This window comes from Carettochelys insculpta, chromosome 1 (assembly GCF_033958435.1).
Source record: "Carettochelys insculpta isolate YL-2023 chromosome 1, ASM3395843v1, whole genome shotgun sequence".
Classification (NCBI taxonomy): Eukaryota; Metazoa; Chordata; order Testudines; family Carettochelyidae; genus Carettochelys; species Carettochelys insculpta.
The window spans coordinates 234,554,100-234,574,998 of NC_134137.1; the positions used below are offsets into that span (position 1 = coordinate 234,554,100).

The 20,899-nt window shown below is 47.3% G+C and overlaps 1 protein-coding gene across 1 annotated transcript in view; it reads right to left on the bottom strand.

Moving 5' to 3' along the window:
* Positions 1-9,168: 9,168 nt before the first annotated feature.
* Positions 9,169-20,899, bottom strand: part of LOC142013622 (antigen WC1.1-like) — a 28,123-nt gene continuing 16,392 nt past the window's right edge. The window contains exons 7-15 of the mRNA XM_074995293.1: positions 18,431-18,493; positions 18,034-18,348; positions 17,583-17,618; positions 16,857-16,994; positions 15,060-15,153; positions 13,725-13,810; positions 12,964-13,053; positions 12,382-12,534; positions 9,169-9,290 (exon numbers count right to left, since the gene is read on the bottom strand). Coding sequence (XP_074851394.1) covers positions 9,169-9,290; positions 12,382-12,534; positions 12,964-13,053; positions 13,725-13,810; positions 15,060-15,153; positions 16,857-16,994; positions 17,583-17,618; positions 18,034-18,348; positions 18,431-18,493 — 1,097 coding nt within the window. The remainder of the gene's footprint in view (positions 9,291-12,381; positions 12,535-12,963; positions 13,054-13,724; positions 13,811-15,059; positions 15,154-16,856; positions 16,995-17,582; positions 17,619-18,033; positions 18,349-18,430; positions 18,494-20,899) is intronic.

Here is a 20,899-nt window from a genome sequence, read left to right on the forward strand (position 1 = left end):
TTGAGTGTCAATAGGACCATTTAAATAAATATCATACTCCTAATCACAGCATGTGTGTGGATTGGTTCTTTGTTCAGGTTGGCGAAAGATGTGTTCACACAGATTATTGCCCACCCCCATCCAGCATGGCTCCTGTACTGGCAGTCGCTTCTTGACTGGTTTACCTTCAATTTGAGGCATCAGTTTCTTAGGTGCTCAGAAAAGTTACACTGATAGCACTTTTGGGGCTCCTCATCCTTTTTAGGCAGTTTGGGACAGGAATTATGAGCAAAGAAGTAATTTTTGGGAGGTGAGATTTTAGCCAACCATCTACACACCTTCCCAGGGGAAGAACAAGATCCCCTCTTCCTTCCAGGTATAAACCTCTCTCTGAAGCTGAGTCTCAATAGACGACAGATTTTACAGCTTTATCCCAGAGATATTACTTCACACCGTCCTTACACATGCTCAAGAAATGCTCCTGACTCATGAGAATAAACAATTGTTCAAGATCTTCAGTGCCTTGTCCCTTAATCCATTTTCTTCCCTGTTCATTCATCCTATAAACATATGCATCATTACTGACACCAACAGTCCTTCTAAGATTTTATGGCAAAGCTACTCCTCTGTCTGGCCTGGTGAGTCCTATGCTTCCCATGGGACTGCTCGCCTTAGAGACTCAGAAAGGCCCAGATTTTGGCCATTTTCCGCAAGGTTCTTGTAATGGGGTTAACTCCCCACTGCAGCACCTCCTAATGGTTAGTCCAGGAATTAGCTCTCACAACTGTGTGCCCTCTTTTGGCCAGTGGCTCGCTCATTGCCATTCTGCTCTCTCCACCCTCTGGTTCTGGATCCATGTTGTTCCCTGGACCATAGCGTCCTCTTCAGGATACTGCCCTCTGGCAGTGCCCATCACACCATTCTTGTCCCTTCCAGGGATGTCAGCAGTCCTTACACCTGCAAATGCAGTTCCAAAGTCTCAGAGGCAGCTGCAGCCTGTGGAGGACATGCTCCTGGGTGACAAGTTGTGGCACAGGGGGGAAAAGAGGGACCCAAGCCTAACTGCTACTCTGGATCCTGGGCCAGAGATCCTGTGGCAGAAACCTTCTCCTGCCCTCCTTCACTCTCCTTAGCTGCCCTTTGTGTCTCTAGAAATCATGTTGTGGTGTTGTTTTACGGTAACCTTTTGTCTCCGTTAACCTTACTCACTATACCTGGAATCTTTATTAACACACTTATCCTTTTCTTCACTATAAATATATCTCAGTGCTGTGAGATTAAGCCTGATCCCAATCCTGAGTGTGAACACTTTGGAACAGCAGATCTGGCGTTTCTGTGAGCATTCAATGGATAAGGGACTGGAAACTATAAGGAATGCCTCAAAGAGGCTTGTGGACTAAAGTTAATCTATTGTTAGCATGCAAGGCAAAAAAGCACACGCATCTCCTCGAAGAGAGTGATTGAATGGTGTAGACTCGCGATGTCAGGGATCTGACATGCAGTTAAGCACAAGCAAATCTCCTTCATATTGGAGGCAGTGGATAACGAGATGATTCACAGTCCAGTACCCTAAGATATTACACTCAGGTATACAGTAATACACGGGGTACAGGTACCTACATAAAAAAGATTGATAAGGTTATACCAAGGGATTATTCAGCAATAAGTTAGATGTGGTAAGTTGATGTCCACGAAAGTGGCCTTACACATGCAGAAGTTTGAAGCCCCTGCTGATTGTCCCATGCCTGTAAAACAATTTGGTCCCACCAGTCTCATGTGATTTCATGGCTCCAGAGCTTGCACACCACTGTGTACAATGCATCCAGTGCCGCCAACAACTTTACTCCTCTCCCTTGCTTGAAAGGTGGAAGTGTCCCCCCCATCCAGGCGGTCATCCTCCAGGCTCCTTAGGCTCAGTAGATACTGCAGTGCAATGCGTGAAGTGATCATAAAACACTCTGCAACAGCTTGAAATGTCTCCGGATCCATATTAGCCTTGTAATGTTGTGTGGCTGGCTGTATAAAAGAAGCGCAAAAATTCCTCTTGCTGTTTGTTTTCAGTGGGGGGATGAGGGGTAGGGGTAGGGCAATGAACTCTGGGATGATGACATCAGACACACACAACCACTTGCAGAGCATTTTTTCCCATAAAACACTGGCACAGAAACCCACAGTACAATGGGGCTTCAGGAATTGTGGGTTAGGTACCCACAATGCACTGCTGAATCAGTCAAAGTTAGCAAATTAGTGGGGACACACTAACTTGACTTTGTGTGCAAGTGTGGACATACACCATTGACTTTATAAAATCTAATGTTATAAAGTCAATTTTAATAAATGTGACTTTATTTCTTAGTGTAGACATAGCCTTGGAGTTCTTTCTGGACTACTTCTCACATCTTCCAGGGGAGCTGAGTGACACTGCTTGTAGACCTTTTGTCTTGGTACCATGTCTATGTGATGGCTGTGGTACTCGTACATCCAGGCTGGGAAGATAAAATGGAGGGGAAGCTCCGGATCAACTGTTTGGTCTGACCTAGTCTACTACTGACCCAAATTCAGATTCTGGGGGATGGGGGCGATTAGCAGATGCTCCCAAGCCTTCCAGGCTTTTAGAAGATTTATATGGTGCCACCTGTAAGTCATTTGTTTGCCAAGGAGCTGGACCTCATAGACCACTGGACACACATGCCAAATAATCTCCAATGGTCTCTGCCATTTGGCTAATATTTTTGATTATGAAGATATCCATACTAGTAAGATCTTATCCCTTGTCTCAAAAATCTGTAGCTTGCCCCCTTCTCCTGCCTGCTATTATTATACTCGAGTTTCTGTGTTACCCACAGAAATTTCTTTCTCTCTCCCATACTTCAGGGACACACAAACCTTTACCCAGTCCTGAAGGCTCAAACCATGACTCTGTTAATTTAAATTCCCAACTTTACCCAATTCCTATGGTTTAGGGCATAATTCCCTGTCGGTCCACAGGATCAGTGCCATAGAAAAGCCTTACATGGTAATATTCTATTCTCTATTTAATTACAACTACCAAAAAAGCAGAATACATGCTAAGCACGCAGTGTCATGCTCATCGATCCTGAAAAAGGCAGGAAGACTTCCCCTGTTGGGACAGAAAAAAATCAGTCTCTCTGGATGCTGGTTGCTGCAGCTCAGGGTCTGGCAATTCTGGTCTTGGGTGTAAATTCTCCCAGGTTTTTCCCTTTTTCTTCTTGTTCTTTTTTTCTTTCCTTTATTTGTTCCTGCTGTTCTCCTTCTTGGACTCCACTTTAAATAGTGAAACTTAAGTCCTTCTCGCCTATATCTTGATCAATTATTTTACTAACCAGTCATAACCTACTGTAACAGAATTACCTGACCAGTCATGCTGCACTCCGTTAATTTGATTTACACCTAGCAAAATTAATTATACAGAAGAGGGGGAACAATTACAAACCAGAGATCATACAGAAAACATAGAAGGAGGATTCCACAACCTCACTGACTGATGAGTAGTTTCTTGCCAAACAATATGCTGTTAATGAAGTTGTTTTTACCCATCTTGAGGTCTGCTTCCTTTTATTTGGTAACAGTGGATGGCATTAGGATGTGGTCTCCTTCTTAATATCCTGGTGTGATGCTATTGTAATGAAATGTAGATGGAATGTACTTATGTGATTTCCAGCTCTACAGTTAATCGCGTCTCTTTGGTCTGGCTGCAGAGGAGCTCTAGGCCTCACGATATGGTTATGGGAAAAAAAAAGACATGTTTGTTATATTGTTACTCCTGGCCATGCCACGCCTGCAGCAAATTTTCCTGGGCCAAGTCCCCCAGCTTCTGTTGGCATTTCTGCAGTTGCAGGATATCGGGGACTGACCCTGTGACCCTTGATTCCTGTTCTGTCCAGGATTCCCTTGGCTGTCTTCCATAAAGGAGCTCAAATGGAGAGAATCCTGTGGAAGCTCAGGAAACCTTGTGCACCACATACAGCCGTGAGGGCAGCAAGTTGTCTCATTGTTATGTGTTGTCAGCAATGAATTTCCAAAGCATAGCTTCCAGGGTTTCAGTTAGTCAATCTCTCGTCTAGCCGATTCGTTTGTGTGTGATAGACATAGGGGCTGCGTCTACACGTGCCCCAAACTTCGAAATGGCCATGCAAATGGCCATTTCGAAGTTTACTAATGAAGCGCTGAAATGCATATTCAGCGCTTCATTAGCATGCGGGCGGCAGCGGCGCTTCGAAATTGACGAGCCTTGCCGCCGCGCGGCGCGTCCAGACGGGGCTCCTTTTCGAAAGCACGCCACCTACTTCGAAGTCCCCTTATTCCCATGAGCTCACGGGAATAAGGGGACTTCGAAGTAGGTGGCGTGCTTTCGAAAAGGAGCCCCGTCTGGACGCGCCGCGCGGCGGCAAGGCTCGTCAATTTCGAAGCGCCGCTGCCGCCCGCATGCTAATGAAGCGCTGAATATGCATTTCAGCGCTTCATTAGTAAACTTCGAAATGGCCATTTGCATGGCCATTTCGAAGTTTGGGGCACGTGTAGACGTAGCCTTGGTGTCCTGTGGGTTTGAATGGTTAATAGGTCACACAATTGGGCCATTAGCTTAGATGAGATAGTCATACTAAGGTCTGTCCAAATTTCTCTGGATATTCCTACCATGGCAAAAATCTTAAGAATTTCTGCTTCTGTAGAGGGGGCTGTGAAGTTCTACAGTGGAACAGTTTCTGGGTAGTGGGTCACAAGTCTGTACTGGAACCCTAGTGCGCTTTTCTCCAACAGCCCCACCAAGTTTAGGCCAATCCTAAACTGTGAACACCATGTGTTTATGCAGAGGTGTCCTCCATACCCCTTTTGGTCCAGCCTCTGTCACTTGGGACAGGAGACACAAAAGTTTCACACTTTCTTGTGTAGATCCAGTCACCAGAATCTCAGCACCACTTATTGGAAGGTCTTCACACACCACATAGGCTCAGTGAAAGGCACTCTATGGGATAATTGTGATACATCCTGTCAAAACTGGTCGGGGGACCTACAGGTGGTTGAGCTCTTCTCTCATCTGGGACTTGTGTGTCACCCAAATAAAGGCAGTCCTGGTGGACTTCAAAATGTGGTCATTAGAAGCGTCTTGCACCCATTGGAGCCTCAGGTTCCTTGTTATGAATTTATTCCTGGACCTCACTGTTCCCATAAGAAATCCCCATTAACCACCAGTCAGCCTGCTGTTTTGGAGAGTGCATTGTTTTGTTAGAGGGACCCTTATCCAGGTCCTCTGATCACGCATAGCCCAGGAATTCTTGCTTTACTACTATGCACGTCTCCTCCTCTATGACCCAGTCCTGCAGGATTTCTATGAACCTGCCAATCCCATCCCAGGATCACTGGATATGATACTGTTGAAGCCAAGTCCACAACCTGGTGCACTTTGGTTGTGGGGTATGGCCAAATCTGCCTGGGGCTGCACTGTGTGTATATGGGTTCTCCTGAGGGATCTGAGAAGCCCATCAAGCTGGCTACATCTGGCCACAGCCTAAGTCAAAGAGAGCTGTCTCTGAGATACCATTTACCTCTGTGACAGATACCAAGTGTTCAGCTTCCCCCCACCTTTACTAAGCCTGGTGGTTTGCAGTCCACACCTGTTCATAAGCACAGTCCATGAAGGGACAATCTCTCCAAAAATGCCCCTCTCACCCACACTCACAATAGCATCCTTTAGCCATGACAGTCTGTGGCTTGGGTCTATGGCCTGGATCCTGTACTTGGGGCAGCCTCTTCCTATATCAGGATTGAATGTGTTGCTTAGTTCCCATGAGTGGCCCCTGGGTGCCCAGTGGTGTTACGTTTGTGCCAAGATCTTGCTACCTTGAACCTCAACTATTTTTGATCAGGGTTTTTCCCTCCACCCTGCTGTATCCTCTGATTTGGGGGTTCATCATTCAAATCCATCCACGCTGGCTAACCCTCCTTCGATGAGACAGCATCAGCCAAGGTAGTGGAGTGATCATGTTACACCCACTCTTTTCCCCCTCCCGGCATTATGTGTATGAGTGATTCCAGAGCCATTATTCTTGCTACCTGGGTGTCCACTAAGTTCTCAGGGCTTAGCCATCTCCAGCAATACTCCCACAAGCACTGGGCCACTGCCCATAATGGAGCTCAGGGCAGGTACTGTTCTTTGCAGAACTTCTGATGGTAGGTCTCCAGGCTTTTGTTGGTGTGATTCAATATGGCAGCTTTCACACAGGGGAAATCCAAAATTTTGCAAACTTATGGTAAGTGGCCTGTACCTGGCCAGTTTGTCAGGGGGCCACGAGAGAGGGGCAATGGGCAGCTGCCACAGCTTGTTCAAAGGTGACAAAGAATGCCTCTGGGTTGTCAACAGGCTCCATTTTGGTTAGATATACAGGCAGTCCTGACAGGGTATCCCCTAGTCCTGTCCCTTTAGGCACGGGCCTTGATGGCCCTATTGCTTGTAATAGCATCACCTCCTGTTGAGCCAGTCACTCCTGCTGGGCAGCCAACTCCTCATACAGCTGCTACTGTTGCTCCTGATGCCGGCTCATCTGCAGCTGTGTTGACTGGTAACCTGTTGCATGACCTGAGCCTGCTGCTACTGGGCCACCTTTTGCTCCTGACTTTCCAGCATCCACTTGAGGAGTTTCTCAGTATTTGTTTCTGACTAGTGCAGGAGCATTGTTCTATCATTCCCTTCTTCTGAGCCTCCCATCAAAGACTGTCCTTTCCCCACATTCTTCACCAAGTTGTTGTAGGGCAGGTACACTCTGTATAGCAGTTGGTTAGGTCCCTCATTCGTGACTGTGACTATCAACTGTGGTAGAACAGACCAGGGTTGATAATGATTAAGTGGCACTTCCACTCAGGACAGCAGGCCTAATGGCCGGCGTCAACATGCGGCCTTTCTACTAAGGGCAGAATGGGCTCATGGCCAGAATCAATACAGTAGGCCAACTCTGTGGGATTGTGTGGCCTACTGACCCATTAGGTTTCCTGCTTATCAGTGTGAAATACTTGTGAGAGACAGACTGGGCCAGAAAGATAAGGGGACACAGCAGCCCCACACTACCAGGTTGCACCCCAAGGATTCCATCACAATCATGTCACTTCATCCATCTCTGTACAACGCTCTCATGACACAATAATGAGCATAGTGTCAGAATCTGTAAGACAGAGGAAAAGTTAAAGGCCTCCTCTCACTACTGACTAATTTTATACATGTGCATTAAAGGTAATTAACCTCCCATTTATCCACCATGATTTCACAGGAAAATTTGCTGTCTGGATGGTGAGGTAGGGCCCTCCCTGGAGTTAGGCATATTTTGTTGCTGTATTTCTCACTCTTATCATGCCTCAGATGGATGATTTACTTTCAGAACATTGACCCATCCTAGAGCTTGTGATACCTGAGATGTGACACCTTCCTGTTCCTTTTTGGTGTTTGTGAGCGGTTCCCACAGTTGACAGGGTAGCCTAGTGGCTAGGCCCCCTTGCCAGGGCCTGGGGTGTGGGTCTTTAGCCCCACCCGAGAGTCTGTGGGATAAGTTTGGGGCATGGCCCCGAGTACCTAGTTCCCCCTCCGGCAGGAGACAGGTTCCCTGGGGAGGGTACTGAGGCTCTGCCATCCAGCAGCCAACCAGGTAGCAGCTCTGGCTCTGCTGCCTCAGAGCCAGCTTCTGCCCCTGCTGCCTCAGAGCCAGCTCCTGCCCCCTTGGCTGGTCAGCCCCAAACTGGGCTGGCTTCCCTCCCTTTATACCCCTCCAGGCCTGACACTGGCTTCAGGTGAACCAGGGTGGGGCTGATTGGGCCAACAGGCCCTGTTTAACCCCTGCCCTGCCTGGCCTTCCTCTCACACTCTGACAGTGTTACATTCTCCATGTCTGGTGGTCCCCAGAGAAGTGCCTTACACATCTCATGAGAGAAGCATCTCCTCTGCAATACACCTTCAAAAAAGTTTTATTGAAAATCACGAAGAAACATTAGAAACAAAAAAGTAGGGAAGTTCCAGATGATATGATCAATGGGAAATTACAGGGGAATTCCCAGACTATGATTCAGTTACATTTATTTCTTTACCATTGAGGGAATTCTGCACCACTGCACATGTGAACGATTCATGTGCCACACATTTTTTTCCCTGCAGAAAATAACTTAACAGAAGGTTTCTGTAATTCTGCCTTCTTCCCTCCAGATGTGTTTGTGGTGTTAGAAGAAAGCAGAAGCTCCAGGTTCCCATAGGAAAGAGAAGAAGCTACCTGTGCTTTCCTTCTAGTGCCTTGATGGCTGGGCTAGGTCAGGAGACAGGGGAAATGGGGTATTGGCAGCATGGAGCACAAGGGGCTGCTTGGGGGCCACAAACTGAGCTTCACAAGACCTAGTTGGGGAGGGCAGACTAGGCCAGGGAACTGAAGAAGAGTGGAGATTCACGGTCACATGGGGAGAGGGGGTGAAGGGACACATGGGTGAAAGTAGGTAGCTGAGTGGGAGCACAGACAAACATGGTGATGCAGTGAGTGGGTGCAAAGTCATATGGGGATGCATGAGGACAAGAACAAATGTGCCTGACTGAATGAGAGAGTCTAGGGGTCAGCAAGGGTTCACATGGGGAAGGCTCTTCAATGATCCCTCTCTGCCTCTACTCAAAAAACCCTGTCCCATGTGTCTTTTGCCCACACCCAACAACCCTTCAGGTTCACTCCCAGGCTCCTATCTCATCTCTCAGACCCTCTATTACTCTGAGTCTGCCAAACCTTTTTTCTGCTGCTGAGGGCAGAGACAGGAAATATGGTTCTGTATTGTAGATTAAATGAATTGCTCAACATTTTGTATTTATATGCCTAATAAGGAATCTGAAAAAACACATTTCCTGAGTCTTTCACATTTCTGTATTGCTGCAGACATACCATACAAATAAATTACCAAAATAACTGAAACCTATGTAACTATATTGTTATTTTGACAAAATATGGAGAATTTTGCAGAATGGTGCATATTTCCACCAGGAATAATTTCTTGCATCTAAACACAAGTAAAAAAAAAAAAGCACAACTAAATAAAGTAGTTCCAGGCAGGGACTGTCTCCAATGCCCTTGTGGCCCAATGAGCATTTGGGACAAAAAGAGCCTAATCATGCAGCATTTACACATATACAGATACTTGAGCTGAACTGAGGAATTCTTATATCGATGTCCCTGAAACACCATCTTCAGCATCATCATAACTGGTATCATGAGGAGGTGAGGCCAGGGCACGTCTCTCAGCCCCAGAGGCCTTTTTACTCTTTGAGTGAAGACTCCAGTCTGAAAATTGCAAAGATGCCACTTTACTGTCAATGTATTCATTCTCCATTCATGTGTACTCACATAATGGGTGGGCAATATACCATATGGGTTGTGATTTAGCCCCCACCCCTAATTCCTCTGAGTGAGCCCCTGACAGATTTATGAAAGTATCTCTCTCTTTTTTCCAGAGAGAAATTATCTGGGAACAGATTCTTTCTGGTATCAGAGCTATTCTATACAGACTTGACAGAGGTGCTGGAGGAGATACCAAAGAGAGATGTGTTGATCATCGAAGGAATTTGGAACGCAAAGGTTGGAACAGATAATGAAAGTTGGGAAAGAGTTATGGGAAGGTTTGGACATGGAGAAAGAAATGACAAGGTGAGAAATTACAAGAGTTTGCTATGGAGCATGAGATGGTGATCTGCAGTACGAGATTCCAAGAAAAGGACTGTGGGAAGTGGACACGGTGATTGAATGACAGTAAGTCCAAGAACATGATAGGTATGATCTTGATAAGAAGATGGGCAAAATCAGTACAGAAGTTCTGAACTTTCCAAGGAGTGGATATGGACTCAGACAACAGTCTAGTGATTGTGAACATCAAGATGAAACTCTAGAGAAAGTATAAGACACAGTTTAAGAAATGAAGAGATGTGGCGAGGCTAGGTGGGGATGAAATAGGGAATGCATATAGAGCAGATCTTGAAGAGAAGATCAGGAATGTGAGCACAGAGAAAGACCTAGATAAGAGAGCCAAAGGCATACGCACTGTGATAGAAGAGGCAATTAAGCAGATGGTTCCAGGAGAAGAGATCAATAAGAAGTGTATTATGCAGGAGATCCTGAAGTTGGTCCAAGAGAAGAGAGTACTGAAGATCAGAAGGGATGTTTCTGAGGTGACAGAAGAGCAATATAGAGTGAAAAGCAATGAGGTAAGGAAAATGGCCAGAATAAATAAGGTGAAATAGTCAGAGGAGCAGTGTGAAGACACAGAGAGGTATCACGGAGAGTGTAAGACCAGGGAGGTATATAAGATGATTGGAAATATTAACAGGAAGTGACAGGAGAAGCAGATGGCTATCAAAGAAGAGAACGATAAGGTAGGTACTCATGAATAAAAAGAAGGTTGTGCAGTGATGGATAAGATGTTGCACTGATCTATACAAAGCAAAAGTTGGACCAGAGTGTCTCAGAGAGACTGATCAAAGAACTGAAAGGGATATCACCACCAACCATCAAGAGCAAGGCTGATATTTTGAAGGAGGAAGTAGGAAGAGCAGTGAAACGACTAGAGAACAACAAGAGCCCTGGAAATGATAAGATTACAGGACAGGTGATCAAATACGGTGGAGAAAGTATGATTCAGAAAATACACTGACTATCTAATATAGCATGGAAAGAAGGGAAGGCACCTACGGAATGGACAAGACAATACACAAGAAAAGAAGCACATTGGAGAGCAAGAACTGCAGAATGATTGCCCTCACAAGACATCTAGGCCAGGTGCTAATGATGATACTGATGGAGAGACGGAGATCTCAGAGAGAAGAACATCTAGCAGATGAGCAGCAGTATTCAGGAAAGAGAGAAGTACCTTACAGCAGATATTGGCTGTATGATTGATAGCGGAGAAAGCTCAATGAAAGAGCAAGAACATCTACAATTGCTTCGCCGATTTTTAAAAGGCATTTGACGGCATAGATCAGAAAGTGACGGGCAGTGGTGGAGTTGTACGGAGCGGATAGCAGTTGTTGAAGAATATCAGTGATAATGCAGTGGCAGTGGTGAGAATGTGTGGAGAGTTGGCAAGTTGGTTTAGAATGAGTAAAGGTATGAGACAAGGAAATCTGATATCGCCAAGTACCTTCATCACACACTTAGAAAGAGCAATAGACAAAATCAAGGAAGAAGTAGAAGGGACATCACTGCACGGGATGAGAATTAACAACTTGAGGTTTGTGGATGATATAGTTGTCATCGAGGGGGATGAAAAAAAGTTAGAGAGAATGGTGCAGGTGTTAAATGAGGAAGGGAAGTGGTACAGACTGATTATGAGCATCAATAAAATGAAGACAATGGTATTTGGATATAAGGAAATACGAAGAAAAATCAGTGTAGATGGGATTGACCTAGAAAACGTAGAGAAGTTCATGTACCTGGGGAGAAACATGATGTATGATCTAGATTGTAGGAAGGAAATCGCATGTAGAATAGTGAAAGCAAGACTTAGTTTAAAGGCAATGAGTAAGATCTGGAAAAGCAAAGCGATTAGCTTAGGAATGAAGCTGAGCATCTTGAAAACCTGTGTATTCAGCAGTATGCTGTATGGATGTGAGACATGGGTGATAATGAAAGATTAGAAAAGAAGGATATTGGTGTTCAAGAGGAATTGTTTTAGAAAGATCCTGAAAAGAGGATGGATGCAGAAGGTCACAAACAAGGAATTATATAGGAAGATACAGCCAAAAGAGAACCTACTGCAGAAGGTTATACAATGGAAGTTACAGGTATTTGGGCATATCTTCAGAATGAATGGTGAGCAAAAAAATCAAGACCCTGGTATATGGCATGATGGACAGTTCAAATAGGAGATGCAGACTCCACAGAGAATGGGTAGATGATTTAGCAGGTTGGTGCGGAGCTAGTCTACAGAAACCAAGCCACCCCTCATTGGAGAGGGAAAGATGGAAGGAAATAGTAGGGGAGGCATCAGACACCAACAGTCGCTGAGCCTATGGTTGTTGTTGATGATGATGATGACAATTCTCTCTGCGCTGCAACCTACCTGGTACAGGAAAAGTGGGGAGATGGCAGTGAGCTGGTGATGAAACCCTGATGAGCTAGGAGGGGCTGCTGTAACTCCTGACACATGAAACAATCCCTGAGGGACCTACAACAGCAGATGGTCCGCCTGGTGGTTGGAGCAGGATGGGGTCTTATCCCATGACACATGCTTGGACATCCCGCATCCCTCATTTGCCCACACAAAGCTCTCATCAAGACTAGACATTTTAGGTTAAACTGAAGAAACAGAGTGACAAAAAGAAAATGTGATGAGTCAAGCAAATTTTTTTGAGAATCAGCAACACTCCATTTCTCCATTCACCTGTCTGTGAATCTCCATGCTCCTCATCAACCCCAGGGGCTTCAGGGACTTCCTGGGCATAAGGTCCAGAAGCAGGGTCATATTCATGGTCAAAAACTTCCCCGGCATCATCATAACCATATCCTGGGGCATCTGCAGGAAGGTCAGGGATCTCTGCAATAAGAGTGAGAATTAATGATAATGAAGAAATAGATTACACTGAATGGTGAAATGAACTACATGCCAGGTGTGGAAAATGAAGGAGTTATGTGTATTGTTTCTAATGCACACCACATACACACCTCTCTGTTTACCTGTTTGAAATTATCCTGCCAGACTATACAGAGAAAAATCAAAGGAGACCTCTAGGAGGGATGCAAACAGGAAACATTAAGAGAACAAACATAAGACTCCTTAAGAGAACATTGGGGTGAGCTGTTCACTGTAGAATGCTCCCTCTGGGTCTGCCCAGGCTAGTCTAGTTAATTCTTGTCCCTATGCTCAGGACCAAAGGGCAGACTAGAAAATGGAGAGAGAGGGTAGGTGAACAGCCACGCTAGTCAATGGGTCATGTTGGTTTCAGGAGGTAGATTCACTTCTCACCTTGGCCATCCAGAGTCCTGGGGATGTCACCCGATGCAGGCTCCTCCACATTTTCATAATCCAGCTGAGACCCCGCAAGGGACATTCCCTCTAGAACAGCAAACACCACTCTCAGCTTCCCCTGAACATGACCATTTCCTAGCAGGTTTTCATGCCCCATATTAAATGCCTGTTGCTTTGGAGTTTGGGCTGTTTTCCCCTGAGTTTCTTGAAGAGGTCACTGAGGGATCCAGGGGAAAAGGGAGAATCATGGCATTGTGCCACCTTTATTTACACAAAAATATACGCGGCCCAGCCCTGCCCCACTGCAATCAATAACAACGGTGTCCTGCCCTTCAATGAGATCAAGATCTGGGCTAGTGTTAAGCTAACCCTGGACACATTGGAAAACAGTAGCTGCTGCACCAGAATCAGCCAGTGTGAATCCAAATGAACTCTATAAAAATGTGAATGAAGGTTCTTATTTTACATGGGCCAGATCATGACATGAGCTACATGTCATGCTGTGGAGGCATGTAACTGGGATCATGGAGCACAGACCAGAGAGGTTCTAGTGACAGGTGCCAGCTGTGAAAGTCAGATTCTTTCAAGTCATGTAAATGTTTCTCTTCGCTGTTCTCTGAAGCTCCTGCCCTCAGATGCAGAAAGGGGCAGGACTTGATAATGTTTTCATTAAAGTATTGGACAAAAACCTTTGATGTGGAAATTTAATTATTTCCCCAGCTTTGGGTGTATATGTAACCATCTCCCACCCTTTTTACCTGGTTCTGATCCAAGATCATTTTCTCCCTCGCTGTCCCCGGTGTAGTACCGCAACTTTGCCACTGAATCATCTGAATAAGAGACAAGAGAAATGGCAAATGGGATGGTATCACAGTGCGAGCAACTAAACTGGCTGATGGGCAATGTATTCAGGTACTGGAGCAGGATTTATAGTCTCTGGATTTGCTCCTTCTAGAGAAGATGCTAAATCACTGAGCGGTGGGAGGCTGACACAGACTTTCCAAGGGAAATATTGATTTTTTGGGGGTAAATGTGGCTTTGGGGTGGATTAAGACTGGGAGAATACCAGGGACAGCCATATTGCTCCCATGAGGTGAGTTAGGGATGCAGTGAGCCCTTCACTGTGCAATCACCTGCCTGCTATTGGTTTCACCTGTATCCTACTCATTAGCTGGAGAGTTTGTTTTGATTCACACTGGGGGAGGGGTGCCACAATCTCCTTAGAAAAGAATGTTTATCTCCTCCTCCTGGATGTTGCTGCTTCATGGTGTGGTCCACGAAACCACTGCTGGGTCTGCTGGTCTATGGACGCTCCAGACCTCCTCAGCCATGGAGGTGACTCCAGAGGCACTGACAGCTGCCGTGGGTCTGGGTGCAAGGTGGGAGGTAGACCTGGCTCCCCATCCCCAGAAGGGATGGGGACAAGAGTGGAAGGGGCTGGGCTTAGGGCAGTCAGCCCTGGGCCCTCACTCCCACGGTCCCTCTGAACTGTGCATGGAGTGGCGGCACAACGCTGCATGGCATTTCAAAGGGTACCGGGACAAGTACCCCCTTTATCCCTCCGTCAATGGGTCTGCATGACTCGCACTTTGTGAAGCAAGATACTCTCCCTCCTCTGCCCTGTTACCAAATTAGGCCTTGGCCTTCTTAGGATCAGAGTCTGTGATCTACTCTCGCCATGAGCAAATAGGAGAATGTTGATCTCAGAAATCACACAAAGGAAACTCAGTGCCCAGGATCAAAGAGCCCGACAACTTCCTAAACCAAAAGTAGCATCTTCCCATCTAACTGACACTGAGTCAGAATGGTGCAAAAAGATAGAGAGAGTCCTAACCCATAGCTAATCACCCTCCAAGGTTGCAGGATGGACAGATGGGAATGACTGCCCTGAGAACAGGGCTGGCAGAGTAGGCTGAGAAGGAAACTCATTCATCTGAGTCCAGTAAGTCATTGATTTCCTCACACGCCCAGCTCCTGTGGCCATACACAGCTCCCAGGGCGGAAGACTGTGGAGATTTAGCGCTCAGTGAGGGCCTCAGGATGGAAAGTACACTCGAGATTTGTTCCCTGTTAGGAATGACACCCACAGACCTGAGACACTGAACATCTGCTGCTTCTGTCTCATTAGGTTATAATCAATTTCTTCATACACGGCCTCAGAGAAGGGATCCCAGGGTCCTCTGGAGCCTGAAAACAAAGGATCGTGTTTGCACCGGGTCAGCGAAACCAGAGATGGGAAACCCCATGAGAGTATCCAGCCCTCTCCTTATGACCAGTGCAGGACTGGTCCCTACAGCGATTTTCCATTGCTCTGTCCAGTTCAGATTTCAACACTCCAGGTGATGGGGACCTGGGACTGCTATGTTCATTGTATAGGCAATTTCACCACCATTATGTTTCTCTTGATATTCAGTCTTGATAAATGTACTCCTTTACCCCCAATGCCACCCAAAATCATTCTGCTCCCATCCTGTTGCTTGTACCTACTCACAAAGTGACCTGTGCATAGGTACTGCCTAAGGATTGTATTGGGAACAGTTAGCTAATATTTGGGCAGTGCTGTAAAAACAGAAAGTACTGTCTCCCCAAAGGTCTGTAGTCCCTGCAATATGGAGGTGTTGACGGTATGTGCAGTTTCTTGGTGTAATTTCTGTAGTGAGCTGGCACTTCCTGAGGGCTGCCCTCCTCTGCGGCAGGGCCGTGGAAGGAGCTGGCTGTGAGTGCTCCTTCTGGAGCTGTCCCAGCCCCAAGTCCCACCCCCACTGATGTTCTGAGGGATGGGGACCTGTGGCCGCATGTACCAGGATACTGTCGCTTTTCTTGCTTCTTCTGATGAGGGAGCAAGAGCAAATTGCAGCAGTCGTTGCATTCCTCTGCCTCTCCCCTGGGCAGCCCAGAGACAGGGGAATGCAACAGGACCCCCTGCACTCTACCCCACACTTAAATGTGTTACAAGTAACGTTGTCTTGGCAACACTCTCATGCCCATCCTGGGGGTCAGGGGGTGAGTTGTGATAGGGCAGCGCCTGTAAAAAATTAAGTCACTTTCACCCCTGTTTAAACAGCTTTGAAACTTTACTATGTGGGAGAAAACTGCTGTTTTATCCCCTCAATTTAAAGTTAAACAAGCACAGAAACAATGTCTGCAACTTGTTGGTTTTTTTTAAAAGAGCCCTTTTTTAAAAGCTGTTCACATTTAACACAAACACTGCCATGAAGCCTGTAGGGGTTGCATGCCAGTCCCAAGCCTGGATAAAGGAGGTGGGTTGGTCAGACAAGTGCCAATGCGCTGATCGTAAAACTATACAACTGACATCTGATATCAGTACAACTAACTGATAGGTGATGCTGGCTCGGATGTCATTCAGGTAAACAAGATCTGCAACACTGTATCATATGGCTACAGAGCTTCCTTCCCAGTGAGCTACACACCAGATGTATTCACTGCACCTTCCCAGCATTTTGGCTATGATCAAGTCCACCCATGAACTTATGAAAAGCGACAGAATCTGAGATTTTGCTGTGCTTTATGTGTGAGGCCCTGAGGACATTTATTGATTGAGTCTTAACTCCCTCCACCTACACCCAGAACAAGGGAGGTTATGCATATAACTTTTGAACTTCGCTTGCTTGCTCTTTTCCCCTTGACCACTGGCTCCACTGTATGTTGTGTTGTTAAATCTGCCTTCGCTGTCAATTGTTTTAAACATTCACTACAATAATTCCTTGGCTGAGATTAGCTAAAATAAATTGTTATGCACAACACCACCGCATGGCTGACCAGTATAATGCAGTTTGTACTTCTCTTACACCCCCAGTGACCCCTCCTCAGGCACAGCTCCCCCTGCGATTGCAGAGGCTTTTCACACAGCAACATCCTACAGGACTCACCTCTGCGCTGGGCCCTGGCACTTCGCACCTGCACCCCCAGCAGGATTAAGACCAGGCAGAGAAGGGCCCCCAGGACAATGCAGATCATCACAGGCACTGTGACTCCCCCACTGTCGGTCGAACGGCGGCGCGGGGGAGCTGGATGGACACAAACATGTGACAGGAAAAAAAGCAGTCATGTAGCACTTTAAAAATGAACACAATAATTTATTAGGTGATGAGCTTTCATGGGGCAAATATCCAGATCTGAAGTAGTGGATCTGCCCCACAAAAGCTCATCACCTAATAAATTATTTTTCTAGTCTTTAAAGTGCTACATGACATCTTTGTTGTTCTGTTAGGATACAGACTAACAGGCCTACCTCTCGGATTATGTGACAAGGAGACATTATTCTGTGAGAGTCGTGGGCTGGGGGAAGAGGGAGCTCCCCAGGCACTCACTACATGATGCAGGACAGCAGGGTAATGGGATGTGACAGTCTGTGTGCCTTTGGGACTGCTCACAGGATGTTGTTTAAATCACGGACCTGGTTCCATCAGCTAGAGCCAGGACACAGGAATGGTTCTGCTCAGCACAGCCTGCAGCTTCCGTTGGGTATCACTGTCCCCTAGATTTCATAGGCTGTGGAAAGGAACTCCCATCCTCAGGCTGTAGCTTCCAGCTCCTCCTGTGGGACCCAGCCCCAGGGAAACATGACCTTTGATGGGAGAAGGGGGATGTCTTACCTGGCGTATTCAGAGAATCCATCTTCTGTATCATACCTGTGAAGAGGAAAGGGGGAGAGCTGGAGCCGGGAGCAAGGAAGAGGGCACGTGTTTCTTACTAGGAGAACATCCTCTTCGAGAGTCCTAGGGGGTCTCCACCTGCCACCTCCACAAACTCCCCATTAGCAGCACAGAACCTATATGTTAATGATTTTGTAACCAAGTATCCTTGTGCTGAGGATACTGGTAACAAACCAGCACACTGGGGCCTGTGATGAATGCAGAGGGCACATGGACTGATATCTGAGCCAATCTGACCTCACAGAAATTCCACCCCACCATACCCACGATGCTCCTGCACACCAGGTTTGGGAGGACCTGGACCATGACCAAAGAGGGTGTGTGGGTGATATTGATTCATCTTCCACCTTGGATGTCACAGCATGGAGCTGAAACATCTCCTGTCACTCACCTGAGCAATTCACAGCTGCATCCTCCTTATGGTAACAGTCGCTCTCACCCCAGGGCTTGGCAGGACAGTCCCACAGAGATGACTCCGTCCCTCTGCAATGCAGCGTCTCCACCCAGATGGGACCAGTCCCCTGGCCGAATGCAGCCTCGCCCAGAGCAGACACAGCAGCACCACAGCCCAGTTGTTTACACAGAACATTAGCATCCGCCATGTCCCAGGAGTCATCACAAACTGTTCCCCAGGTGCCACGGTACCAAACCTCCACTCTGCCCGAGCACCTGTCCCCTCCTCCTACGAGGCGCAGCTTCTCCTGGTCTGGAAATGCAGAAACATCGCGTCAGTGGGACAGCTGGGAAGACTCTTGGGGATCAAGAGGGAGACACAGAGAAGCAGATACCTGTGCAGTTTGTAGAGTTTGGACATTCGGCAGACACGTTCTGAAGTGGTTTTGGCTTCCCTCCTATGGATAGAAAATCATGAAGTAAATGGACTGAGAAGGATTTGGGATGTAGAAGAGAATAGGGTGATTTGTATATTAAAAACATAGGCTATGTCTACACTGGCCCCTTCCCTTTGGAAGGGGCATGGTAATGAGTGAGCTGGAAAGATGAAAATGAGGCGCTGCCATTAACATGCAGTGCCTCATTAGCATAATAGTGGCCGCACTCAATTCAAAAGTGCCGCTTTTGAATCACGCGTCGCCCATATAGACTGGGTCTTTCGAAAGAACCCCCTGGACTTCGAAAACCCCTTCTTCCTATTTGGTTTTAGCAAGAAGGGGCTTTTGAAGTCGGGGGGAGTCCTTTCGAAAGGCCCCCAGCTACATGGGCGGCACGCAATTTGAATGCGGCACTTTCGAATCGCACGTGGCCACCATTATACTAATGAGGGGCTGCATGTTAATGGCAGTGCCTCATTAACATCTTCCCAACTCACTCATTACCATGCCCCTTCCAAAGGGAAAGGGCTAGTGTAGACATAGCCATATATCAACACAGTTTTAGCTACTTTTTTTAATAGGGAATGGATTTAACACTCAGCTGAGCCTCTTGATTTTGAAATCTTTAGGCACCTCCCTACTGGCGTGTTCATTTCTGGGTATCTGAGTCTGTTCCCCCCTCCTCATCTACCTGTCCCTCCTGCCTCTGAAGCTAAACCTATTTGTCAGCTGAAACTTCTCCACAAGATTGTGGGGATCCAGAGAAAAGAATTGGTGTAGTTAGAACCAGGGCAAGGGTGCCATTTTGGAAGGGGGGCAGCAGCCATGCCCTCCAGGACACTACTTGCTCTTCTTCCCATTTGCCTGTCAGGGAGGAAGTATGTAGGTTGTCCATAAGCCTCTCACTCCTGGCCACAGGGGAAGAGGAGTAATTCACTTAATTTGTGCACCTTTCCCTCATGGGTTGGAGTCCAGGACAAAGGGCAAGTGTAACTACCTACAGGCAGAACTAAACCTGGGACCCTTGGAGCTTAGTGCATGAGCCTCTACAGTTTGAGCTGAAAGGCCACTGCCTTGCTAGTATGATCATAGAGGAGACTCATTCATTCTCTTTGTAAGTGGTCTAGGTGCCACTACATGGGCCAACACCCCACACCTTTAGGTACGTGGGTTACACAAGCAGCATCCTGATATGCACAGTGGCTGCCCTGCCCTGCAGCTCCGGCCATCCTGAAACAGCACCCTTGAACTGGGGCTGGAGCGGATCAACAACAAACATACACAGAGACACAAGCACGCTTCTTGGAATTCTGATCTAGAACCAAATTTCACAGGCAGGAGCTGCGTCTACACGTGCACGCTACTTCGAAGTAGTGGCACCAACTTCGAAATAGCGCCTGTCACGTCTACACGCGCCGGGCGCTATTTCGAAGTTAACTTCGACGTTAGGCGGCGAGACGTCGAAGCCGCTAACCTCATGAGGAGATAGGAATAGCGCCCTACTTCGACGTTCAACGTCGAAGTAGGGACAGTGTAGACGATCCGCGTCCCGCAACGTCGAAATTGCCGGGTCCGCCATGGCGGCCATCAGCTGGGGGGTTGAGAGACGCTGTCTCTCCAGCCCGTGCGGGGCTCTATCGTCACCGTGTGCAGCAGCCCTTAGCCCAGGGCTTCTGGCTGCTGCTGCTGCAGCGGGGGATTCATGCTGCATGCACAGGGTCTGCAACTAGTTGTCGGCTCTGTGTATCTTGTGCTGTTTAGTGCAAGTGTGTCTGGGAGGGGCCCTTTAAGGGAGCGGCTGGCTGTTGAGTCCGCCCTGTGACCCTGTCTGCAGCTGTGCCTGGCACCCTTATTTCGATGTGTGCTACTGTGGCATGTAGACGTTCCCTCGCTGCGCCTATTTCGATGTGGTGCTGCACAACGTCGATGTTGAACATCGACGTTGCCAGCCCTGGAGGACGTGTAGACGTTATTCATCGAAATAACCTATTTCGATGTTGCCACATCGAAATAGGCTACTTCGATGTAGCCTTCACGTGTAGACGTAGCCAGGGTGTCAAAAATCAGAGCCCGCCCTCCAGGTGACCTACTAAAAGGAGCTGTCGTGTGGTAGGTTGCCTGATTGCCTAGCCTGCCTGAATGGTGGGAAGGGTCGCCAGCCTAGATCTTAAGCCCAGCAGCCAAAGCAGCAACCACTTGAAGCATATAGCCAATGATATGGTTAACCTCATGCTCCTGCTTTATATCCAGCCCTGCTCTTGCCTTGCCTCACTCCAGGTAGCCCAGTCCTAACCCTCAGCTCCAATTCCTGACTTCTGACTCCAGCTCTGACCCTGGTCTCTGATTTCTGGCAAACAACTCCTGCTCCAACCACTCCCCAGGACCACCCATGTCCTGGTCGCTGAAAGCAGGCTCACAACATCAAAG